This window comes from Pseudorasbora parva, chromosome 15, assembly GCF_024679245.1.
Source record: "Pseudorasbora parva isolate DD20220531a chromosome 15, ASM2467924v1, whole genome shotgun sequence".
NCBI classification, from domain to species: domain Eukaryota; kingdom Metazoa; phylum Chordata; class Actinopteri; order Cypriniformes; family Gobionidae; genus Pseudorasbora; species Pseudorasbora parva.
This window is the reverse complement of record NC_090186.1, coordinates 25,936,781-25,960,418: the sequence shown is the minus strand read 5'-3', so window position 1 is coordinate 25,960,418 and position 23,638 is coordinate 25,936,781. Positions and strand designations below refer to the sequence as shown.

General features: G+C 44.1%; 1 protein-coding gene across 1 annotated transcript in view; it reads left to right on the top strand.

Moving 5' to 3' along the window:
* The window catches only part of syndig1l (synapse differentiation inducing 1-like), a 53,432-nt gene extending 30,315 nt beyond the window's left edge, over positions 1-23,117 (top strand). Inside the window, exons 3-4 of the mRNA XM_067417473.1 lie at positions 5,480-5,617; positions 21,985-23,117. Of these exons, the coding sequence (XP_067273574.1) occupies positions 5,480-5,617; positions 21,985-22,143 (297 nt within the window). The 3' untranslated portion in view covers positions 22,144-23,117. The remainder of the gene's footprint in view (positions 1-5,479; positions 5,618-21,984) is intronic.
* Positions 23,118-23,638: the final 521 nt, after the last annotated feature.

Below are 23,638 nucleotides of genomic sequence, written 5' to 3'. Positions count from 1 at the left end.
GATAGATAGATTTTGAATGTTTTTTGCAGTTGTGATAATGCCACTAGCCTTGCAAAGTGAATCAGGTTCAAAAACTATGCATACAAATAATGCTATCAACTGGCGCAGTTCATTTGTAAGTTCTTCTGCATTGTTAGTCCACACTGCTAGCCCACAGCACACAGCAGACTGGCTAACAAATGCCCAATGAAATATTTATATCCGCTTATGTAACGTCAAGGTGTTTGGAGACAAGTAATGAGAAAGAGTGTAGGCGTGAGGATTCATTGTATGGATTGAAATTTGCCAGCTTTCTTTAGCATTAACAACAAGGAAATGTCCTTTTTTTTTCCAGTTTCTGACACCCAAACAACAAAACCGTGTTTTGGTTTTTGCTAAGAGATAAAAAAATCGTGAAAATATCCATGTGCACAAGCCACTTCACTTCTCCTTGCAGAGAAATCCAATCTCATGTTATTTTATAGAGAGGTAGGCCTATTATTTTCACAGATAAAACCCTGGTGACAGAGCTATCCTTCACCACTGATGATTGCAGCTTATTGCCTTGAATCAGTACAGAAATATTTTCCTAACAACTTTACTCTTGTCACACTCTACAGGCGGAGTTATTTTTAGTTACTCAAATCACTGGAATCAAAGGAGAGAACTGACAAACAATGCACAATTCACAAATTGTTGTAGAAATGCTGCACAGATAGAGTAAAGGTTGTCAATACAAGCCCTATGAACAGTGTGCTTAATATTCATTATCACAGAAAATTATTTTTATTCCCAGACATTTTTATTTTTATTTAGCAAGGATGCGGTAAAGTTATCAAAATGGACAGTAAATAATTTTACATGATTACAATATATATGGGGATAGGTCACCAAAATTTTTTTTTTTTTTTTTTTTTTTGCAGTGCATGCTATTTAATTTACATTAACATTACATAATATTTAACACAAATGAAAATATTTTTAATGAAATCAGAAAGATTTCTGTCCCTCCATTGACAGTGAAAGCAACTACCACTTTAAGACTTCAAAAAGTTCATAAAGAGATTGTAAAACTAATAAATATAAATCAAGCGTTTTATTTCCCAATGTTTTTATTTTATTTATTTTTTATTACTTTTTTAACTTTTTTTTAGTTTTAACATTTACCATTACAATTATTCTCCCCTCCCCCTCCTCCATCCCCTCGGCTTAAAAAAAAGAAAAAAGAAAAGACAGAATAGAAGAGCTCACAATAGTTGTTTGAATGGTAATAGAGTCCTATGAACAAAGAGTCACAAACATAAACAAATACTTAGCCTTGATCACTTAATAGGATGAACGAAAGTCTTACGGATTAGGGTGAATAAATGATGACAGAATTTTTTTGAGTGAACTGTCCTTTTAAGTGTGCTGACATAATTTTGACTTTAGGTAAATTTTCCTAACCCCTTATTCACAAAATTTTACAAATTCCATGACATTCTGCATCATACAATAAGTTACTTTTTTTTTAAAAAATGGATTTTGCAAATCTGTCCATGTTTTCTGCATCGGAGGAATCATATGGCCCTAATTTAATGCCATTATATTTAATTTGACTTTGTGCTCCAACTTAAGTTTAAATTGTGGAAGGTCAAGTTAAGACTTTTTAAAGGACAACTCCGGTGAAAAATACACGTAATGTACTGTCTTTATAAATGATCTTAAATGATCTACACTTACAAAGTTCTCAATGCTTCGGTTTGCATGTAGGGACCCTTATTATGCTACTGTGTTAGTGTGAGGCTATTTTGAGCCTTGTTAGTGGTGTTAATTGGTGATTTAATTTTACTTACTCTGTGCCCCATATACTAGAGTTATAAGCTAATCTGTTTTTAGAGATAAAACTCTTTCCATTTGATTTACATGAAAACGCATCCCAGAGAACGATCTACTTGGTACCATCTGTTAATTACACCTAATTACTTCATTTTTTCACCAGAGTTGTCCTTTAAGACTTTTTTTATGACCCGCCGAAACCCTGACAAAAAAAAAAATCTTAAGCTTAATATAGACAACATTTTCATTGATCATAAGAAATGTGTCTTGAGCACATTACATATAGCACTGAATAATACAGATTTGACATAACAGGAATAAATTACATTTTAAAATATATTCAAATAGTTATTTTACAGTTTTTTTATGATTGCATTTAAATTAACACACAGTTAGTGAAACCTGACATTCAAGGAGCAAAACCTCAGTCCAGACCTGCACAACTATAAGCACACTTTCAGCTTCACACTTTTTGCAAAACACCAAACACACTTCTCTACATTAGACACAGAAATCTAACATGATGTCAATTATTTGCCATTTCAAGGCACCGCTTTCCATAATACCACATCTATGAACCAATTGATCAATCACATCTGTCAGGTGTGTAGACACGTAGGTGCTTAACTGTAAACTCAACAATCAGGTGTGCACTATAAAAAGACAACAGGTGAGTTTACCTGTCTTCAACAAAAATGGAAGACAATGTTACAGTAAGAGGAAGAGGAAGAAACATAATTGGCCACAAAGCTGTTTTGAATAGTGTGTGCTGCAATCAATGGGTTCGCAGCTAGGAACTTAGGTCCTTAACACACAGTCCCCATACTATCCTTTTTATACTGACTCAGGGCCATGCACAGATATTTTGAGGGGTAGTGGCCCAAACCAAAATTTGGAATCTGTTCGCCACCAACCAGTGAACGGATTAGCGGAATTATTGGATCTTTATGAAAATCTTCTGGGGCTGAGGAAGGGAAGGGGGCAAGAGGGACACCTTAGCCAATGAGGGTAGAGGGGCAGTGGCTCTAGCCACCGGGCTACTCCTCTGTGCACGGCCCTTGACTGACTATACAACATTGTCATAGCAGAAGACCAAATGGATGCAGAGCAGATGAGATACATTCTCATGTCGTTTTTAAGCAAAACATTTTTAAAACAGCAGTATTTTACTTACCCCATCTTAATTTTGAGTTATTTTTCCCAAAACTAGACAATAATTTTGACTTGTCTAGTAATTGTTTCTTAATGTAAGAATTGTTAGATATTTAGACTAGAAACAAGACAAAAATACTAAATGAGAAATTCATTTTTACAGTGTTCTATACAGAACCCTTTTTAAGTGCCAAAAGGGTTCTTTCTTGTCATTATAGAACCCCTTTAGCCTGACAAGCCAGACTCACATCAAGATGTTTGGTCTGGAAACTCACCATTAACAGGGCTTAATCCGAGGGGTGGGATAAACGGTTGTCTTTCAAACTCCCTCTGCATGCGATAGAATAGCGCTACAACCAACCAGAGCAACGAAGGTGAAACAGACCATTTGCTGTGTCCGGTCAGCAAAACTCCGAACACATCTTCCCTTTTTAAGAATGACTACAGTGCCGTTCTTTGTTCTTTTCTCAGAGAAAAGCTTAACTCCAAGTCTTCCAGAGTCGCGGTCAAAGCTGATTCGAAAGACCGCTGTTCGCCAGTTTCTGTGTTTACTAGAAGCACCCAAACGCAACTCGGCCATCTTCATTTTGGCCCTGCCCACTAGAGATGTTACGTTCGTGAACGAATCGTTATTTTTGAACGAAGCTTTTAGGTGAACGAATCGTTCTCGTTCACGTAGTCTATTGACTCATGTTTCTCGTTCACTGAAATTCCTCCCTCCACCGCAGCGTGGCGCTATTAGCAGCGAGCGCATGCGCAACTCTGTCAAAACTGTCTGTTTCATTCTGTCAAATAATGACAAAACCTCAAGCCAATAGCTTTCGAGTATGAGATGTGACGGAGCATGTGATTTGTTGAATTCAGTGAACGAATACGCCCTTTACTGACCGAGAGGCTTTGAGTCTGACTCTGAACGAGAAATCTTGTTTGTGAACGAATTGAACCAGTGGTTGAAGGATACTGATAGCGAACAGCTCGGCTCGTGTAGTTGACATATTTGCAGCAAAGAAAGAAATGTACACTTTACCACTGTAATGAAAACAGTGTGATAATGCAGGTTGATGGTTAAATGATTACTACAAAGTAAAGTAAAGTGTGTTTGTATTTTATGTTTTGAACCGTTTTCTTCATTACGTTTGAGTCATGTCATGCACTTCTCTAAAAATGTAAAACAAATAAAAAATGTGACAGTAGCCTATGGTTAAAAAGATCTTGTGTGTCAAGTCAGTTAATAGCATTCTGAGCTACTGAATGAACTTCACTGACCGTATCGCTGTTTTGAGTCTGAACGAGAGAGAGAGAGCTCTCGTTCGTGAACGAACTGGTACTTATCGTTTGTGAACGAAATGAACCAGTTCTGAACTACCTTGGTCATTTAGCATGGGTGTCAGTCTCGTTCAGCAATCAGCATAAGGCGGATGCAAAGCACAGTTATAGACAAAACTTTTATAACCCCATGTTTACCATAATCCCAGATATATGAATGTCTAAATGTCTGACCAAACAATTAAATGTTAATCATGCAAGAAAACAAGCTTTGGTCATCTAAACCACTTATTTAGACTTATTTTATTTAATGAGTAGATTATGCACATTTTAATTCAGCCAAATCTGTTTTTTGTAAGTAAATACGTTAGTTGACTTAAGACATTACACCTAAAACACTCTAATGTAATGTAATGTAATATATATATATATATATATATATATATATATATATATATATATATATATATATATATATATATATATATATATATATATATATATATATATATTTTTAAATGTTACTGAACGAATCAATGAACAAATCTGAACAAATCATTTTGGTGAACGAACTGAAAATGAACAACTCTCTTAAAGAATCAAAATTTCCACCACTACTGCCCACTGACTCTATACATGATGTGATTGGCCTGGCAAGAGTTTACAGCGTTTACGGTGATTACAGCTCAGAAGGGTATTGAGAGTTGCTAGACAACACTCACGTGCAGATTAGATTTGCTGCCACTAGGGTGCGTCTAGATTTCTAGGCTAGAACCCTTTTAGCATAAAAGGCTCTTTGGAGTATACTCAACTATACTTCTATATAGAACCTTTTAGGGGTTCCAAATACGTAGTGCCGATAGAAGAGAAGGTTCTATTTGTGCTACATATAGGGTGTAGGGTACCCTATAGGGTGTAACTGCTTTAAAAAGATTGAAGTAATATGAAACGTGTATGTTTCGTATGGTAACAAAATATTGATTTTATAAAGTTGTGTGTAGATTTAACAAAAGTGTTCCATTTTACAAATGATCTGAAGTGTTATGCTACTTTGGTGTAGGGTTGTGTTAATTGTGTGTAGTGTTTTGACAAACTAGGGCCCTTGTTTTAAAATTGTGCTTAAGCAATTAAAAAAATATATAAATGATACAAATATTTCTCAATATTACTCAGCAATACCTGAAATGTACATTTAATTTAATTTCCTTTGATCCAGCCTTTAAACACATCTCCTGATTTTAATGAATCTTCTCTCTCCCTATAGACAGATTGCTCCAGTGACAGTGAGAGTGAGGACAACTTTATCGTCATCCCTCCTCGTGATCACCTAGGCCTCGCTATCTTCTCCATGCTCTGTTGCTTCTGGCCTCTGGGCATTGCTGCTTTCTACTTTTCTCAGGGGGTAAGTGCAGAGCCCACCAATCAAATCCAGAGCCTAACCATTAAGCCTGCTAAAAATCTGCTACGACACATGAGAAAGAACAGATGAATTCTTCAACACTTTTTCATCTGTGCCCTGTAGTCTCCTGAGAGTCTCCTGTTTGTGATCTATATCAGCTCCCTCTAATAATACAGCACAGCTCATTATAAAACCCATCATACGGGCAAACAGCTCCGCTTGCGTGACTGCAAAAAATGACCAGGCACTTCTCTATTACAAATAGTGTAAACAAGAATGCACTGATCAGCTGGGTGGGACTAGCAATGGCCTTGTGACATGCTGAAATTTCAGCTCCAATTTCTCATCCTACACAGAACAAGTCTGTTTTTCTACCTCAGAAGGAGCCTTTTTATTCTTATCTTAGTCTGTGGCAGACACAGGAGAGTAATTATGATGATGGTGGTGTTGTTCAGAGAAGGTTCTCCACTGTGTGTGTGCATGTGCGTGTGCGTGTGTGTGTGTGTGAGTGTGAGTGAAGAGGAGGATGGAAATGAGATCTGGTGAAAATGCGAATGTTTTTGCCCTGTCTCCTAGTTGGGAATATTCCTCGGAGAACATCCTGAACGGATTTTCTCACCTTCCCTGCGGCATAGGCTTGAATGTTCATGAGAAGTCACCAACCATTTGCCTCAGACTCCTTCCTCTCAGCATCCACCTCTGTCTTACCCCTACAGACTGAGAAAATGACTTTGTCTTCATCTTATTAAATTAATTAATTAAGCACTTTGAATTGTAAAGGACTTTGAGGATGTTAATACCAATATAAATATTAGTTCTACAAAGCCCTTGACATGTAGGTGTTTACTATTATATTGACAAGAAGCCCTGGGTGTAGAGCCGGGCAATATTACAATATATCTTTCAGTTTTTTGGCGGTATTCAATCACAGATTTTATTTTTTTCGCACTAAAATGGCTGAAAGAGGTGACTTTAAAGGCACAATATGTAATGTTTCAGCATTAAAAATAGAAAAGATCACTATATCTATGTTATATATTTTTTAAAGTTGTGTGTTTACATTATCCCGACAGTTCCAATTAACTTCTAAATCCAGAGAAATTAATATTTTAATTCGAAGACACGGACCGTGTCTTTATTTCCGTTATGTCGCCCGTCTTTCACGTCAAATCCACGTTTGCGTCTTGCTTCCTGCGGAACTCGGCGGAACCGCCAAACTCAAAGAGGAACACTGACAGTATAAGGGGAACACCCATATAAAAAAGTCTGTATGATAATGGATCGTGACTACTCTTTGCCTGTACGTTTTGCCAGCTCAAAGCGCAAACGTACGGGTGAAAAAAAATGACCCGAGAAGATTTTGGGACAGTAGAAGAAGCAAGAGACGTGTAAACCTTAAGCCTTTGAAAGATGGCGAAATCTTCGTGACAAGCTCGGACTGCAGAGAGATATGCTGATCTCGCTTTCGTTTTAATAAACAGGTAATTTAAGTAACCATTCAGCTAACATAATAATCATATAATCATAACATGCTGTATGTTTGCATATTGCATAGCGATCTTGACCACATTGAGACGCGTTTAGCTGAATACGTATACATTTTGTATTGCATCGGCTTTTCAAACAGGCGGATTCTGTGTTTTTGGAGACTGAAACGTCTCGGTTACGTATGTAACCCTCGTTCCCTGAAGGAGGGAACGGAGACGTACGTCAGAACTGAACCGACGAATGGGATCTTACTTTAGAGACCAATCCTACTTCGAGCATCTAACAACGAGCCAATGAAATTTGGCATGCGATCACGCATTCCACGCTCCGCCCCGCAGCGCGGGTATAAATAGGAAGTGGAATGGTAGATCAGCGCTTTTCCTACTGAGGAGCCGAAAGGTGACCGGACTCCCAGCGGAAGCACAGCATCTGGCGACGGGACGTACGTCTCCGTTCCCTCCTTCAGGGAACGAGGGTTACATACGTAACCGAGACGTTCCCTTTCAGTCGGTCACGTTCGACGTACGTCAGAACTGAACCGACGAATGGGATCCCTATGGAAAACGCCAGGATGCTGGCCCTTCCAGCGTCCTGCTTGAGCGCACTGCACCGTCTAGTATGGTACGGAAGTCAGGGCTCCAAGCAGGGAGTACAGTCACTGCTGTTTCTGCAAGACCCACTCAGAATGACTATTGGATAACGCTGGGAAAGCGTGCCTACCTCGTACTTGAGAGAGAGGGTACGCTGCGGGGCCACGTCCTTCAGGGAAGGAGAGGTGGCAGAATACACATAAGGACTAACCTGGCAGGGTAGTGCAACATATGGCAGTCTCTGGGGTGGTTCCAGCCTGATTGAAGGGGGGAAAGAACACGCCCAGAGACGACAGAGCGGGCTCTGTCGAGGGAAAGACACGGGGCTAGCCCGAAGGGTAGCTGATACCGTGGAAGAATACACATATGGGGTTGCCGTGAGGGAACCGCTACATATGGAACCCAGCCTACAGCCACGTTTCACAAGCATACGGGTGCAGGCCTGGCGTCAGACGGTCCGCAACGTCTGACACCGGAGGGGTGACGGAGGAGCTCGACAGGGTTAGCCGGTTTCCCGGGGAACACAACTGGAGACAATAGACGCACGTATCCGGCCCAGAGGGCGGGAGTGGCGTTTCGCAAGCCGACACTTAGAACGGGCACTTAGCGCTCCTGGCCACTGGGGGCGAGGATGCGGGAAGATACCGGCTCTACACGTAAGCTATAGAATCTAGCAAACGTGTTAGGTGTCGCCCAGCCCGCAGCTCTACATATGTCTGTCAGCGAGGCGCCTTGAGCCAGCGCCCAGGAAGAAGCAACACTCCGAGTGGAGTGAGCTCTTACACCGAACGGGCAAGGCACGTCTTGGGACTGGTAGGCCAAGACTATAGCATCCACTATCCAGTGGGCTAACCTCTGCTTGGAGACAGCCTTTCCCTTCTGCTGGCCTCCGTAACAGACGAAGAGTTGCTCTGAGGTCCGAAGGCTTTGGGTCTGGTCAACGTAAGCGCGAAGAGCGCGGACCGGACACAGCAAAGCCAGGGCTGGGTCTGCCTCCTCCGAAGGCAGCGCTTGCAGGTTCACCACCTGATCCCGGAAGGGAGTGGTAGGAACCTTGGGCACATATCCGGGCCGGGGTCTCAGGACGACGTGAGAGTTACCTGGCCCGAACTCTAGGCACGATTCGTTGACCGAAAGTGCATGCAGGTCCCCTACCCTCTTGATCGAGGCCAATGCCGTCAGGAGCACTGTCTTCATTGACAAGATTTTCAACTCACAAGACGCCAAGGGCTCGAAGGGAGGGCTCTGAAGTGCTCGGAGCACTAGAGCTAAGTCCCAAGAGGGTATCGAGGATGGACGAGGAGGATTTAGTCTCCTCGCACCTCTGAGGAACCTGACGATTAGGTCGTGCTTCCCCACGGACTTACCTTCTACTACATCATGGTACGCTGCTATTGCTGCAGCATATACCTTGAGGGTGGAGGGAGACAGCCTTCTCTCCAACCCATCTTGCAGGAAGGAAAGCACGACACTGATCGAACACCTTCGGGGGTCTTCCCGGCGGGAAGCGCACCACTCAACGAACAGGTTCCACTTCAGAGCATAGAGGCGCCTCGTAGAGGGGGCTCTAGCTGAAGCGATGGTATCTACGACAGCTTGTGGTAGTCCATCTAGAACCTCCGCGTCCCGTCCAGGGACCAGACATGAAGATTCCAGAGGTCTGGACGCGGGTGCCATAGCGTGCCCCGTCCCTGAGAAAGAAGGTCCTTCCTCAGGGGAATCGGCCAAGGAGGGGCTGTCGCGAGGAGTGTGAGTTCTGGGAACCAGGTCCGGTTGGGCCAATACGGCGCAACTAACAAGACCTGCTCCTCGTCCTCCCTGACCTTGCACAGAGTCTGTGCAAGAAGGCTCACTGGGGGGAACGCATACTTGCGTAGGTCCCGGGGCCAGCTGTGCGCCAGTGCATCTGTGCCGAGGGTACCCCCGGTCAGGGAATAGTACCACTGGCAATGGGTCGAGTCCGGAGAGGCAAACAGGTCGACCTGTGCGGCTCCGAACTGGTCCCATATCAGCTGGACCGCCTGGGGGTGGAGTCGCCACTCTCCCGGAGGTGTCGGCTGACGAGAGAGCTCGTCGGCTGTCTGGTTCAGCACACCAGGGACATGAATGGCCCGAAGCGACCTCAGCTGCTTCTGACTCCACAGGAGGAGGTGGCGGGCGAGTTGGAGCAGACGACGGGAGCGTAGACCACCCTGACGGTTGATGTACGCAACGGCCGTGGTGCTGTCCGTACGGACCAGTACATGCTTGCCACGCAGCGGCCCCTTGAGGCGGCGGAGTGCCAGATGTACTGCCAGTAACTCGAGGCAATTGATATGCCAACGCAATTGCGGCCCCGTCCACAGACCAGCAACTGCATGCCCGTTGTACGTGGCCCCCCAGCCCGTGGTGGAGGCATCCGTGAATAGCACAGCATGCCTGGACACTTGTTCTAGGGGCACCCCGGCCCGGAGAAACGAAGTGCTGGACCACGGGCTGAAAGTTTGGCGGCAGTAAGGAGTCACTGGGACCCGGTACTGACCGCTCTGCCACGCCCACCTCGGGACTCGGCCATTGAGCCAGCGTTGAAGCGGTCTCATATGAAGCAATCCGAGCGGCGTGACCGCGGCTGCAGATGCCATATGCCCCAGGAGCCTCTGAAAGAATTTCAGTGGGACCGCTGTCCTGCTCTTGAACATATTCAAGCAGTTCAACACCGACTGGACTCGCTCCTCGGTGAGGCGCGCCGTCCGGTTGACCGAGTCCAGCTCCATACCGAGATAAGAGATCCTCTGTGTGGGACAGAGTTTGCTCTTCTCTCGGTTGACCCGAAGGCCCAACTGGCTGAGGTGACTGAGCACCAGGTCCCTGTGTTCGCACAACTGGTCCTTCGACTGGGCTAGGATCAGCCAATCGTCGAGGTAGTTGAGAATCCGAACGCCGCGTTCTCTGAGTGGAACAATGGCTGCCTCCGCGACCGTCGTAAAGACGCGGGGCGACAGGGACAGCCCGAAGGGCAGGACCTTGTACTGATATGCTTTCCCCTCGAACGCAAAGCGTAGGAACGGTCTGTGTCGAGGGAGAATAGACACATGGAAGTACGCGTCCTTCAGGTCGATCGCTGCAAACCAATCCTGGGGACGGATGCATTGGAAAATGCGTTTCTGCGTCAACATCCTGAACGGGAGCTTGTGCAGGGCCCGATTCAGAACTCGCAGGTCCAGGATTGGCCGTAACCCACCCCCTTTCTTGGGCACAATGAAGTAGGGGCTGTAAAACCCCGTCTTCATATCGGCTGGAGGAACCGGCTCGATCGCGTCCTTCGCCAGTAGGACCTCGATCTCTGACCGCAAGACTTGAGCATCGCTGCTTCGCACGGAGGTGAAGAGGATGCCCTTGTACTTGGGTGGCCGGCGTGCGAACTGAATCGCGTAGCCGAGTCTGATGGTACGGATGAGCCAGCGAGACGGCCTGGGGAGACCTAGCCAGGCCCCCAGAGACCGTACAAGCGGGACCAACGGCACCACAGACGTGCCCGGGGTGGGGCAGCGAAGCGGAGTACTCTGGCCCGACTCGGGAGGCCCGGAGGCGGCCCGTAGTGTTGCCTGAACACTCCTGGTTTGGACAGAGAGTGGGTGAGAAGGCCCGGGGGCGTCCTCGGAGCCCACTCTGCTGTCCACTGCCCGGAGGCAGGGAAGTGAAGCACTCAGCCCCGACCCGGAAGGCCCGTGGGCGGCCCGGAGTGTTGACTGAGTGCTCACAAGAGAGGCAGTGTGTGGGTGAGAAGGCCCGGGGGCGTCCTCGAGGCCCACACAGCTGCCCCCTGGCGACGGGAGGGTAGGAAAGGAGTGACAAGGCCCGTGGGCGTCGCACACTGCCAACCTGACCCTCTTGGGGCCCAGAGAGAGAGGAAATTGCTCTTTTGGTGAAAATGTGGGTACCGCTGGACTCCGGAGAGCCAGCGGCAGAGATGTTGTGACCAGTGTTGCCCCCCCGGTCCTCCTCCGGGGGGGTGGGAGGGATGCGGACATCATCTCCCTCAGAGCAGCTCCTCTTCTCCCTGGGCTGCCCGTCTCAGGGCCGCTTCCCCTTACGCTTGCCGGCAGGTTTGGCGGGCCCTTGGACGGGTTGGGCGGCCCCCTTGCGTCCGGCGCCCTGCTTCGCGGGTGGAGGCTGCTGCTTGGGCTTGGCAGGGGCGGAGACGGACGCTGGAGGACGCCCTCGGCGACGAGCAGACTGGGGGGCTGCCCCGGGCGGCTGGGTGGAGGCAGCAGCGGGCCGCCGGGGCAGGATGTTTTTGATGGCCTCCGTCTGCTTCTTGGCCACCGAGAACTGCTGGGCAAAGTCCTCGATGGCGTCGCCGAAGAGGCCGGCCTGACAGACAGGGGCGTTTAGAAACCGAACCTTGTCCGAATCCCGCATGTCTGTCAGGTTCAGCCACAGGTGGCGTTCCTGGACCACCAAGGTGGACATCGCCCGACCCAGGGAGCGGGCCGTGACTTTCGTCGCCCGGAGGGCGAGGTCCGTCGCGGCTCGCAGTTCCTGCATAACTGCCTGGTCGGAACCACCCTCGTGCAGTTCCATGAGCGCTTTGGCCTGGTGGACCTGCAGGAGCGCCATGGCATGCAAAGCTGATGCAGCTTCTCCGCAGGCTGCGTAAGCCTTGCCCGTCAAGCCGGACGAGAACTTACACGCCCGGGAGGGGAGACGCGGGGCGTGCCTCCAGTCCGCAGCGGTCTTAGGACACAGGTGCATCGCAACCGACCGCTCGACTGGAGGGATCCCCTCGTAGCCCTTAGCTGCACCACCATCGAGAGTGGTGAGGATGGAGGAGTCAGTCGATCGCTGGCGTACGCTATACGGCGCTACCCAGGACTTCGTGAGCTCCTGATGCACTTCCGGGAAGAAAGGCACCGGGGCGGGACGCTGAGAACCAGCGCGACCCGTCCCGAGAAACCAATCATCCAGCCGCGAAGGTTCGGGACGTGGTGGAGGGTTCCACTCAAGCCCGACACTTGCGGCGGCCCGGGCAAGCATAGCCGTAAGTTCCGGGTCAGACTCGGGCAACGCTGTCACACCCGAAGGGGGCAACGCAGCCGAGTCTTCATCCTCGGAACCCATTAGCTCATCCCCCGATGCAGCAACCGACATCTGGTCCTCCGCCGGAGCCCCAAAAGAGACGACTGGCGCTCCACGTGGGAGGTCAGCGCGCCCTTCCGGAAGCTCCACCGGTACAGTGGAGGGGGGAGGGGCCCGAGGAGCCGTGAGACCCGTCGGGTTTACCCTGACCGACACCCTCAGGTCCCCACCAAGGTCATCAGCCAAAGTAGTAGCCCTCTGCTTTGCAGCTGGAGGACCACTAGATCGGGGGATGGACGATGGTGTTCCACCTCTTCTGAGGTACTGGAGACGGGACCGCAACACTGCAATGGACATATTCCCGCAATGGGAACATGTCTCATCCACGAACGCAGCCTCAGCGTGCTGTGCGCCCAGACACGAGAGACAACGAACGTGTCCGTCAAGCGGGGACAGAAATCGACCGCACCCAGAAACACACGGCTTGAATGACATCTTGAAAAAGACGCAGGGTCAAACCGTGTTGCTCTTTTGTGAATGGAAGTTTTGCTCTTTTAGTGCTGAAGCACTCAGGGAGATGACCGCGGCTCCACGCAGTTCGATAGTGCAAGCCTGCGTGAGCTCTCAGTGATATGTATGTGTGAGCGCCCAGCGAACCAACTGTAATGTGTGTGTGTAAGGAAACGCTCAGCGAACCAAAGCTCTTTGTACACTCTATCACTGAAGTGGACGGTCTCTCGCTGACGCGCCGTATCACCCGCACTGGCAAACTCTTTCACAGGATATTCACGACTCGTAGTCAGAAAGCTCTTCGTAGAAACAGCAATGAAGACTGTTCGGCTCCGAAGTAGAAAGCGCTGATCTACCATTCCACTTCCTATTTATACCCGCGCTGCGGGGCGGAGCGTGGAATGCGTGATCGCATGCCAAATTTCATTGGCTCGTTGTTAGATGCTCGAAGTAGGATTGGTCTCTAAAGTAAGATCCCATTCGTCGGTTCAGTTCTGACGTACGTCGAACGTGACCGACTGAAAGGGAACTGAGACTTTTTAAAACTGATTCAAAAGTATATTTCTATCCGTATATTTGGTGACACGATGATGTCATGTGTAAAACGCAGATGGACTAGCTATTATTGGTTTTATATGTAGCTGGAGAAAGTAACGTTAGCTTCATAAGGTAATATGCCACTATCTTGGTCAATTAATATAAGGTGACCGTCACTTTTATCATATGTTAATACTAGCTACATATAATATCGATTTAATAATGATCTACTTATTCATATATCTCTGAGTTCCAAAATAAATGTTTATTAGAATGATTGATGAACGTGGGGAGCGACACAGCGCGTGTTCCAATGAACAACGTATTGCTGGTCCTGGTTCTCTGATTTACTATGTTTTATGTTGGTAATGATAAACTAAATTGAAATTTATTTCCTTATTGAACAGTTGATATACAGAATGTTCGACAATCGCGGATGCCATGTCAACATATCTATAATTTGAGTAACTCAAATTATGAAGCACGGTTAATATGTCAACATAGCCTACCAACTTATAGGTGTGTTGACATAGCGACCGCCCGCACAACATTCTGTCTCACACATTAGCAAACGTTACTGATAAGTTTGTTAAGTAACGGTAGCTCGCTGCTATTTCATTAGATTGACATTATATAAAGTGAAAAGCCGTAACTAAACTTAACAATAATAGAGATGTAATATAACAATTACCTTGTCAGTGAACATGTTTTCTGCTGGAGATGCCAGATTCGCTGGTTGACAGTGGCAATAATGACAACAACCCCCATGAGCCTACGCACTTTCCCGACGTCATCAAAGTACGTCTGTTGTTATTATTTTGAATGAGTGACCCCTAGTGGCCAAAAGTTGCATACTGCACGTTTAAGTCAAAGGATCCATCATTGCAATCTTTACAATCTACTTTACAATAATAGTTTAAATCAATCCATTTTTCACATTTCAAATGTTTTATTTAACAGCACCTATATAACAATTCCATGGAAATAAAATAAATATTTACTAGAGGTGCACCGATTCAGATTTCCTGCCGATACTGTTTTTTGCTGATTTCGATTTTCTTTCAAAGAACTATTATTGAAAGCATATACAACAAATGAAAATCTACTTTTCTGCAATGCAAATGTAAAAAGACTAATAAAGTAAGAATAAACAAATTTCAAATAGCACAAATAAATGCAATAGAAATAGAGATATTAAATAAACCTATTCAAATTATTCATTTCTTTACTATATATATCTGCTTGGTCTTCAGCAACATGTGAAGACTCCCATGCACATCAAGGGCCACAGCCTAGATTTAGTCATTACCGACGCGGCCCCAATAAACAGCCTGGAGGTAAGCGATCTGGGTGTGTCTGACCACAAGTTCGTTTCTATTGCCATTACATTTTCGCCACATATTATCAGACCCAAGCGCCAAATATCTTTCCGGAACTGGAAACAAATTGACCCAACCTCCATCACTGTAGACCTTCAACAAAACATTAACTGCCCAGTATCTACAACAGTAGACGGACTGGTGGATCACTATAATACATCTCTGAGCAGTGGTTTTGACCTCCATGCTCCTATCAGGACACGGGTAGTCAACTTTGAACGTTCTGCTCCCTGGTTCACACAGGAACTGTGGCAAATGAAAACTGAGGACCGTATCCTGGAGTGCCGCTGTAAACAGTCTGGTCTAACTGTTCACAAGCTTGCCTTCCGTGACCATCAAAAAGCTTATCTTAAGTCCTTGAAGGGTGCACACTCTCAATTCTATTCCAACCTCATCAATAAAAATACTGGAAACTCTAAGCAGCTTTTTTCCACAGTAAACAATCTCCTGAAGCCGAAGTCATCTTCATCCATTGAAACCACAGTGGTGCAACAGCTTTATTGACTTTTTTAGATCTAAAGTAAATAACATTCACTCTTCTATATCTGGCTGTTCCTCCCTGTCTCCACTGTCCTCCAACCACTCGCCCAGGAGATTGCCATCCCTTCCACACTTTTCTTAGGTTCAGCTTGTACCTTTGCCGTCCACCTGTTCCCATTGTCAGCCCAATCATCACCCAGTTTGTTAATCTCTCTCTCAAAACTGGGCACGTCCCTCTTGCCCTTAAAGATGCTGTCATTCTTCCTGTACTCAAGAAACCAACCCTTGACCCGGAGGTCCTTGCTGATTATATGCCGATCTCCAACCTCATATTCCTGCCAAAGGTTCTAGAGAAGTAAGCTGCCTCTCAGCCTCACAACCATCTAAAAAACAACAACTTATTTGAGATATTTCAATCAGGCTTTCGCTCGGCCCACAGCACCAAATCTGCTCTGCTTAAGGTGACAAATCACCTTCTTATGACAGCTGATTCAGGATCATCATTCTCCACGACCTATCAGCGGCATTCGACACCGTGGACCATACAATCCTCCTGGACCGCCTCAACATTACAGTTGGACTGTCTGAAGCTGCACTGCAGTGGTTTCAGTCCTACCTTTCTGACAGGACTGAGCGTGTTATTTTGGGAGATTGTGAGTCCAGGCTGCTCCCTGTTACATGTGGTGTACTGCAGGGGTCAGTTCTCAGCCCAATTTTATTCCTCCTCTACAGCAGTGGTTCTCAAACCTGTCCTGGAGTACCACCAGCCCTGCATATTTTGTATGTCTCCCTCTATCTGACACACCCATTTCAGGTCTTGCAGTCTCCACAAATGAGTTGAATCAGGTGTGATATATGAAGGAGACACAAACTGTGCAGGGCTGGTGGTACTCCAGGACAGCTTTGAGAACCGCTGCTCTACATGCTTCCCCTCTGTCCTGTCAGCAGACATGGACTATCTTTTCATTGTTATGCTGATGACACGCGACTTCATATCAAAACTGCCCCGAACCCCTCAACAGCTCTGTCACGAGTCACCACATGTCTTGAGGTGATTAAGGCACTGATGGAAAGTAACTTCCTCAAGCTGAACTCCAGTAAATCTGAGGCACTACTGGTTGGCACCCCTCATCAGATACACTCCTCTCCCTTATCCCAGCTCATGTTTAAACTAATAAACATTACAAAAAGCTTCAGAAAGAAATATTTTTGGGTAAACAATACCCTTAATGTTTGTTTTTATTAATATGGAAATCTGAAATGAAATGAGAAACTGCCAGGTGTAAGGTAAATGTCTAATTGAGTCATTCATCCATTAGATTAGTTTATTCAGGAATGAAATAAATGGTTCTCTTTATGGAAATGGTAAATGTAGGCTAAATGGCTGTCTTTAGGGTCCATTGAATCATTGGTTCACCCAATTTGTTCAAAACATGCATTCAGAAATGAAACGCCGTTTCTCAGAATCTGAGACTAACAGTTCTGCTTTGTCTTTATATTTCTGTTTGCAAAACTGAGCAAAACAGACTAAAACAACACAATGTTGTCTAAATCAACACAGCTTATTTATTTTATTATACTTTTGTATACCGCATTTACACTCGTGTTATTCTGGACAGAAAAAACAGAACTTGCTTATAAGCCTACTGTATATCATGATGAAAATGTGAGGGTGTTTTCACACTGGCAGTTTAGTTTGAAACGGGGCATGGTTCAAACTGTTATGTGGACCCGGGTAAGCTGAGCCCAGGGTTACCGAATCCCAACTGCCTGAAGGAGTTTATCTGAGTTTGGTTGCGCAACTTGCACTCGAATGTGAATGTGAAAGCCACACGGACTCAGGTGCAAGATGAGAAACATGTGCATGTGTTTTTAGTTCAATAAAACATGTAATGGATTATAGTGTTGATGATTTACCTTGGATACGAGCACCAGCAGGAACAATCGCTCTGACGCAAACCACAACAAACGTGCCCAGTACAAAAACGCACTGAGACAGTGCACTGCACTTTTGGTGTGAGCTAGAAACCTGCAGGAATTAGTGAAATTTTGCACAATACAAGCAACATCAACGAATACAATGAGATGTTAGACTGACTGGCCGGTCATTGATCCGGACCGATCATTTAGAAAATTGGCCAATTTTGATCCCAGTCTGGTCAATTTTTGCATCTCTAATATTTACCTTCATACAGTATGTCTCTCAAGTGATTTTTTGACTGAGGAAACAAACATAAATGTACTAATCAGTTAATTAAAATAAAATAATCGAACATGCTACAATTAAAAATGCTACAAGTAAATTTAAGCATCATATCATTATAATGTACAATATGAAAAATGGATATTCATTTAAGATGTGCTTACATTACACAGTGCTATTAAATGTCTTTACTTAATTACAGAAGTGTGAAGAGTACCTTTCATACTTAAGAACAGATATCTTACAGCAAAAAAGACTTCATTTCAAGTTACAAGTCACTAATTCCAATATCACTTGAGTCTTCAAGTATCTTATTTGAACAGTGCTTAAGTATTTTACCCATACTAAATGCAGGCTCAAAGATGCACTAGTCCTCAAGACCTAAGAGACATGCCAGTGAAAAACAAGAAACAGTTGATTTGTAAAAAGAGCAATTACATTTTTTTTCTGAAGTCTAAATAAAACTGAACACCTCAATATTGCAATCAACAAAACAGCATCTTAAACGTCTACAGACATTCAAGTCTCAGTTATGCTCGAATGTTCATAATAATAAACCAATAAACTTCAAAACGATACAATGTTAACTATAATAAAAGCTAAAAAAAGCTCAACGCCTATACTTGTAAAATGTAAAATGAAGCAAACAAATGAATTGTCTTACTGACGCGATCTGACTGGGACCATTTTATGGACCATGCTTTGTGCACTGGTTCGCAGTCAGGGTCTATCCCCAAACTGTTCCCACAAAGTTGTGAGCATGGAATTGTCCAAAATGTCTTGGTATGATGAAGCATAAAGATTTCCTTTCACTGGAACTAAAGGGGCAAGCCCAACCTATGAAAAACAACCCCACATCAAACTTTACACTTGCAGTCAGACAAGTACCGTTCTTCTGGCAACAACCAAACCCAGACTCATCCATTGGCTTGCCAGACAGAGAAGTGTGATTTGTCCCTCCAGAGAACACATTTCCACTGTTCCAGAGTCCAGTGTTGGAGTGCGTTACACCACTCCATCCAATGCTTTGCCTTGCACTTTGTGATGTAAGGCTTGTATGCAGCTGCTCAGCCATGGAAACCCATTCTATGAAGCTCTCTATGCACTGTTCTTGAGCTAATCTGAAGACTGCACAAAGTTTGGAGGTCTGTAGCTATTGACTCTGCATAGTGTGAACCGTAGCATGCACTGACCCCACTCTGTGATTTTATATGGCCTACAACTTCGTGGCTGAGTTGCTGTTGTTCCCAATTTCTTCCACTTATAATATAAGTGTATAATTCCAATAACAGTTGATCGTAGCATACATTTTTTTGTTTCATTTTCTTAACAATTAAGATGCTGCATGTGTTTATCCAGTCTAATCGAAGTGTCCGTCTCTCCCCCAACTTTCCCAACAAAAATCCCGCCCCCCTCTCAGAAAATACATTAAACTGACATTACTGAGCTATATGCGTTTAAAAGTAGCCTAGTAAAATGGTACAATGGTATTGCTTAGTTCAGCGTGTTGGAAAATTCCCAATCGGACACTTTGTCCCACGTCAAGAAAGAGGTTAAAAGGGCTATAAATTGCCATTGGTGGCCTAAAACAGAAGATTAGCATACTTATTTTAAACTTTCCTCACACTGTGTGGAAATGATATTAAATCAACCGTCCCTGGGTTGAGATGGTTTCTACTGGCCTCTATGACACAACCTGCGGAGCTGAATGTGCGCTCACTGGCTGCACTTGATCCTGGAAAGCAGGGAATTCTCTTTCTCGCCATTGTATTTCATAGTAAATTGTGTCTAGTACTATATAAATTGCAAAGGTTTAATTGTCATCTTTATTTCAAACGACCCAACCGACCGCGACCTGAATATCCAAATATTTTTGGATGACTCATAACTTTGACTAACCGGATCAACCCACGCATCACTGGTCTGCATGCCTAGATGCTTGATTTTATACACCTGTGGCCATGGAAGTGATTGGAACACTTGAATTCAAAGATTTGGAGGGGTGTCCCAATACTTTTGCCAATATAGTGTATCTTGCAACCTTACAGGAAATTTGTGTATAAGTAGATGTCTTTAAATTTACAGAAAAACATGTTAACATGGCAACTCAGATGGTGCAACACCAATGGTGTGTTCAAACAACCCATTATTGACTGTCACAAAGCGTAGGAGTAAAAATCAATAGTGTTTTCCCTGGACAACAGGGTCAGATGCAGTGACAAAGAGAGCAAGACGCCTCCCACAGTGACAGCCATGTGTGACTGGCAACTCTTTCCACTTTCTCATGAGGATACTAAAATAGACAACAGATTCCAAAGGGTCATGACAATCATCAAAGGCGGCGATTCAAAGCATGTTTGCTTGCTTACACATAGCAGACACCATGCTGTGGGAAAATAGAATGTTGTTGATAATAGAGTCAGTTTAGTTATATAGACGTTCTACAAAAATTCACCCCATTAAATTCATCCAGCCCTTGAGCCATGTTCTTGGTAAATGAGCATCATAGTACAACTTAATTATTCATTTGAACTAGGAAATGGATTAATTAAACTATTACACATGGGGCTCCATAGGGCTTGCTATTAAAGAAATTAAGGCAGTGTGATGTTCCCTGTTTCAGTCTAATAGCTCTCAACACAGCGTACTTCCTGCATAGGGTTGGAAAGTGAAACATTACATAAGGCCATTCATTGCCATTTCAAGTCACATGTCATTTTCAGGGTTCTGTCACTTCTGGTAATTTTTGATTTTGTGACAGAACTCTGTCACTCCTGGTTTGGTCTTGTGTTTGTGTGAGCATATGGCTGGTATTGGTCTTTGCTGGCCATGTACTTGTGTTTGGCATGTGTGGTGTGAGCACATGGCTTGTCATGTGTTTCTTGTGCCATGTGCTCTCATGTCTATTGTCTACCGCCCATCTTGTTACCTGATTATTGATTCTTTTTTTTTATTTTTGTTTATATTTTATTATTAATAAAACCACCATTTCTTCCTGCGTTTGAGTCCTCATTCCTTTTTTACCATGCCATGGCGTGACAGTCATTAAAACATTCAGGGGGTAATAGGGTGTTTTATGCTACAAAGCAACCGTGTTGATATTTGTCGAGAGAATTACAACCACTGAGCAAATGAGCAAAATGTATTTTCTTCTGATCTGTCAACTTAGTTGCTGACGAACAGTACGCCTGTGCATTGCTGGCTTTCCCTCGTATCTCTGACTGTTGCATCAATGATCTTGACTGAAACCTCAAAGGTTTTTTTTAGGAAGGTTTACAAGGCAAAACCAACAGAGACAAAGCAAAAAATGACAATTTTACAGTTAACACTATATAACTGATTGCTCACATTTCATGCTTAAAGTTTTTAAACAATTTGATACTTGATTTTGCAACAAAACTAAAATATTTTTTTGTTGTTGTTGTATATAACTGGTGATAAATGCTAGACAATAAAGATATTTTAAGGGTGATTATATTTTCAGGGATAGTTTGCATATCCGCATGGCATAAATCACTATGAAAATACATTTAGACTATAATCAGTGTATGTAGCGAGATGTGGTGCATTTACACAAACTGTACACTGAATAACACATTTAAATGTTGACTATAGACTTCCTGGACAAACATTAAAACAAGTCCAACTGACAGATTAAATTCTAAGACTAAACAAAAGCAAAAATGTCTTTGTGCATCTTTTGTTTCCTGTCAGATAAACATGACTTTTTTATGGCCTTCATTTTTTTAAATGTGAATTGAAGTGAATTCTTTTTAAGGACCTGCAGACATCCTGCCTCCTGAATGTGTCCAGGATTTATTTTTCTGTTCTAGATGCATTCAGCGCATCATAATTGTGGCCGTCCACATTTCTACCCAAAAGGTTACTTGACATTTGTATACATTTCAAGAGGTGCCTTTATTTGTGGCACTGCCAAAAAAGTGGGTCGAACAGATTTTGTGATTAAGCGTATGTCTTGCCGATGTGCATTAGAACATATCTTAAATTCCATTTAGCTATTATAGGAAGCACTATATAGTTCAATGCAATTTATCCCTGAATGAAAATCAGGTCAGTGCATCCTTTGATCTTGTTCTTTCTCACCATTCCCTTTCTTTGTTCCAGACCAGCAAAGCCGTGACTAAGGGAGACTTCCCATTGGCTAGCATAGCATCTAGACGAGCCTTGTTCTTGGCCGCTCTCTCCATCACCATTGGGACGGGGGTCTACGTGGGCGTGGTGGTGGCCCTCATCGCGTATCTGTCCAAACCAGGCCACATTTAGCATGACCAGGAGAGGACTACAGAACTCCACGATACTACACAGCAACCTCTGAACACCTTTTTTCTAAATGTTTCATTCTCATCCCTCCCCGTGGACTGCCTGTCCGCCCAAATCAGAGAAAGGGATGAACCAGAAGAGGATGAACCAGAAGAACTGGGGACGTTATCACCTCAGTCATAATATATAAATGTAAGCTTCACCTTGTGTCATACCACACTGGATAAAACTTAAAGTCTGAGAGCAGCTCAGGTGAAGAATATTACAGACAAATAAGCAATCCAATTAACCGAACCTAAAAGGAAGCTATTCCAAAGGACGATCAACCGTACCGAAATGTAACGATCAAAGGGGACTAAGAGCCCTTGGATTTGTTTTTCCCTTTCAAACTGTGCTTCGTTCGGAACCTGAAAGTGAAGTCAAGCTGCTCTCCGTTTCTCTCTCTCATTACTTACTTAGTCTGGTAAACCCTATATGTGCGTGTGGTCCAATTAAACCAACACTGCTCAATACACCAACTGCAGTGAGCTCTGTTAAAAAGGAAAGAATCATGCCCACCCCATTTAGAAAAAAATAACACAGCTTTGTATATTATAAGCAAATGTGGAGTTCATACCTAAATGCTTATGATCACAATACAGATCTACAACAAATAGCATTTCACCTCTATGAATTGAAATTCATCTGTGAAATTCAGCACAGCTTATACACAACCTCTATGTAGTTCCCACTTCTTTAGGGCTCTATGCTTTGTGTTGTAAATTCTTTGTCTTTTGTTTTGTCCAAAATCTGAATCTTCATTTTGACCCAACAAAGACTGCAAGGTTTATGCGACTGTAGACAATAGTAAACATGGATGAAAAACAGGAAAAACAAGCGTTTATTTTATATCTGTAAGGATTTGCTTGACTTTAACAGATTCTCTTTTACTCCCAGATGTCTGAACTGAATATAAATGAAACAACTGTACACATGGATGATATGGCGATGTGTCCTCTTATTCCCAGAGTTGGCAAAAAAAAAAAAAATACAATATACTTTTCTCAAATCCTAAGATGGATGTTTGAACAAAAAGGCAGGTTTTGTTTTCAGGTGAAAGGGCCTCAGATTGAAATGATTAATAATGTATTGGATGTCTGTAAGCTCAGGGGCATGACAATGAACACATGGGATGTTGAGTTAAAGGTCGACTGGTCTATTTCAACAACAATGGAGCCTGAATCTGGTGTAGTCATCCACATAAGAACTTTAAAACTTGAAAATAATGGGTCAATTGGGCTAGGTAGTGATTTGAAGCTTGTTTCAAATTCCTATGACAGAACTTTGTCGGAAGTCGATAAAAAGGAAATTGGCCACATTTCAAAGTATGTTAGCCAATTGTGCGCAACCTCTTAATTGCTTCTTGGTGATTTGACATACTCAATAGTATTAAATGGCCTGATTTTACACAAGTTTTCACATTTGCGGTGTTACGCATTTCAGGACTGACAAAAAACTC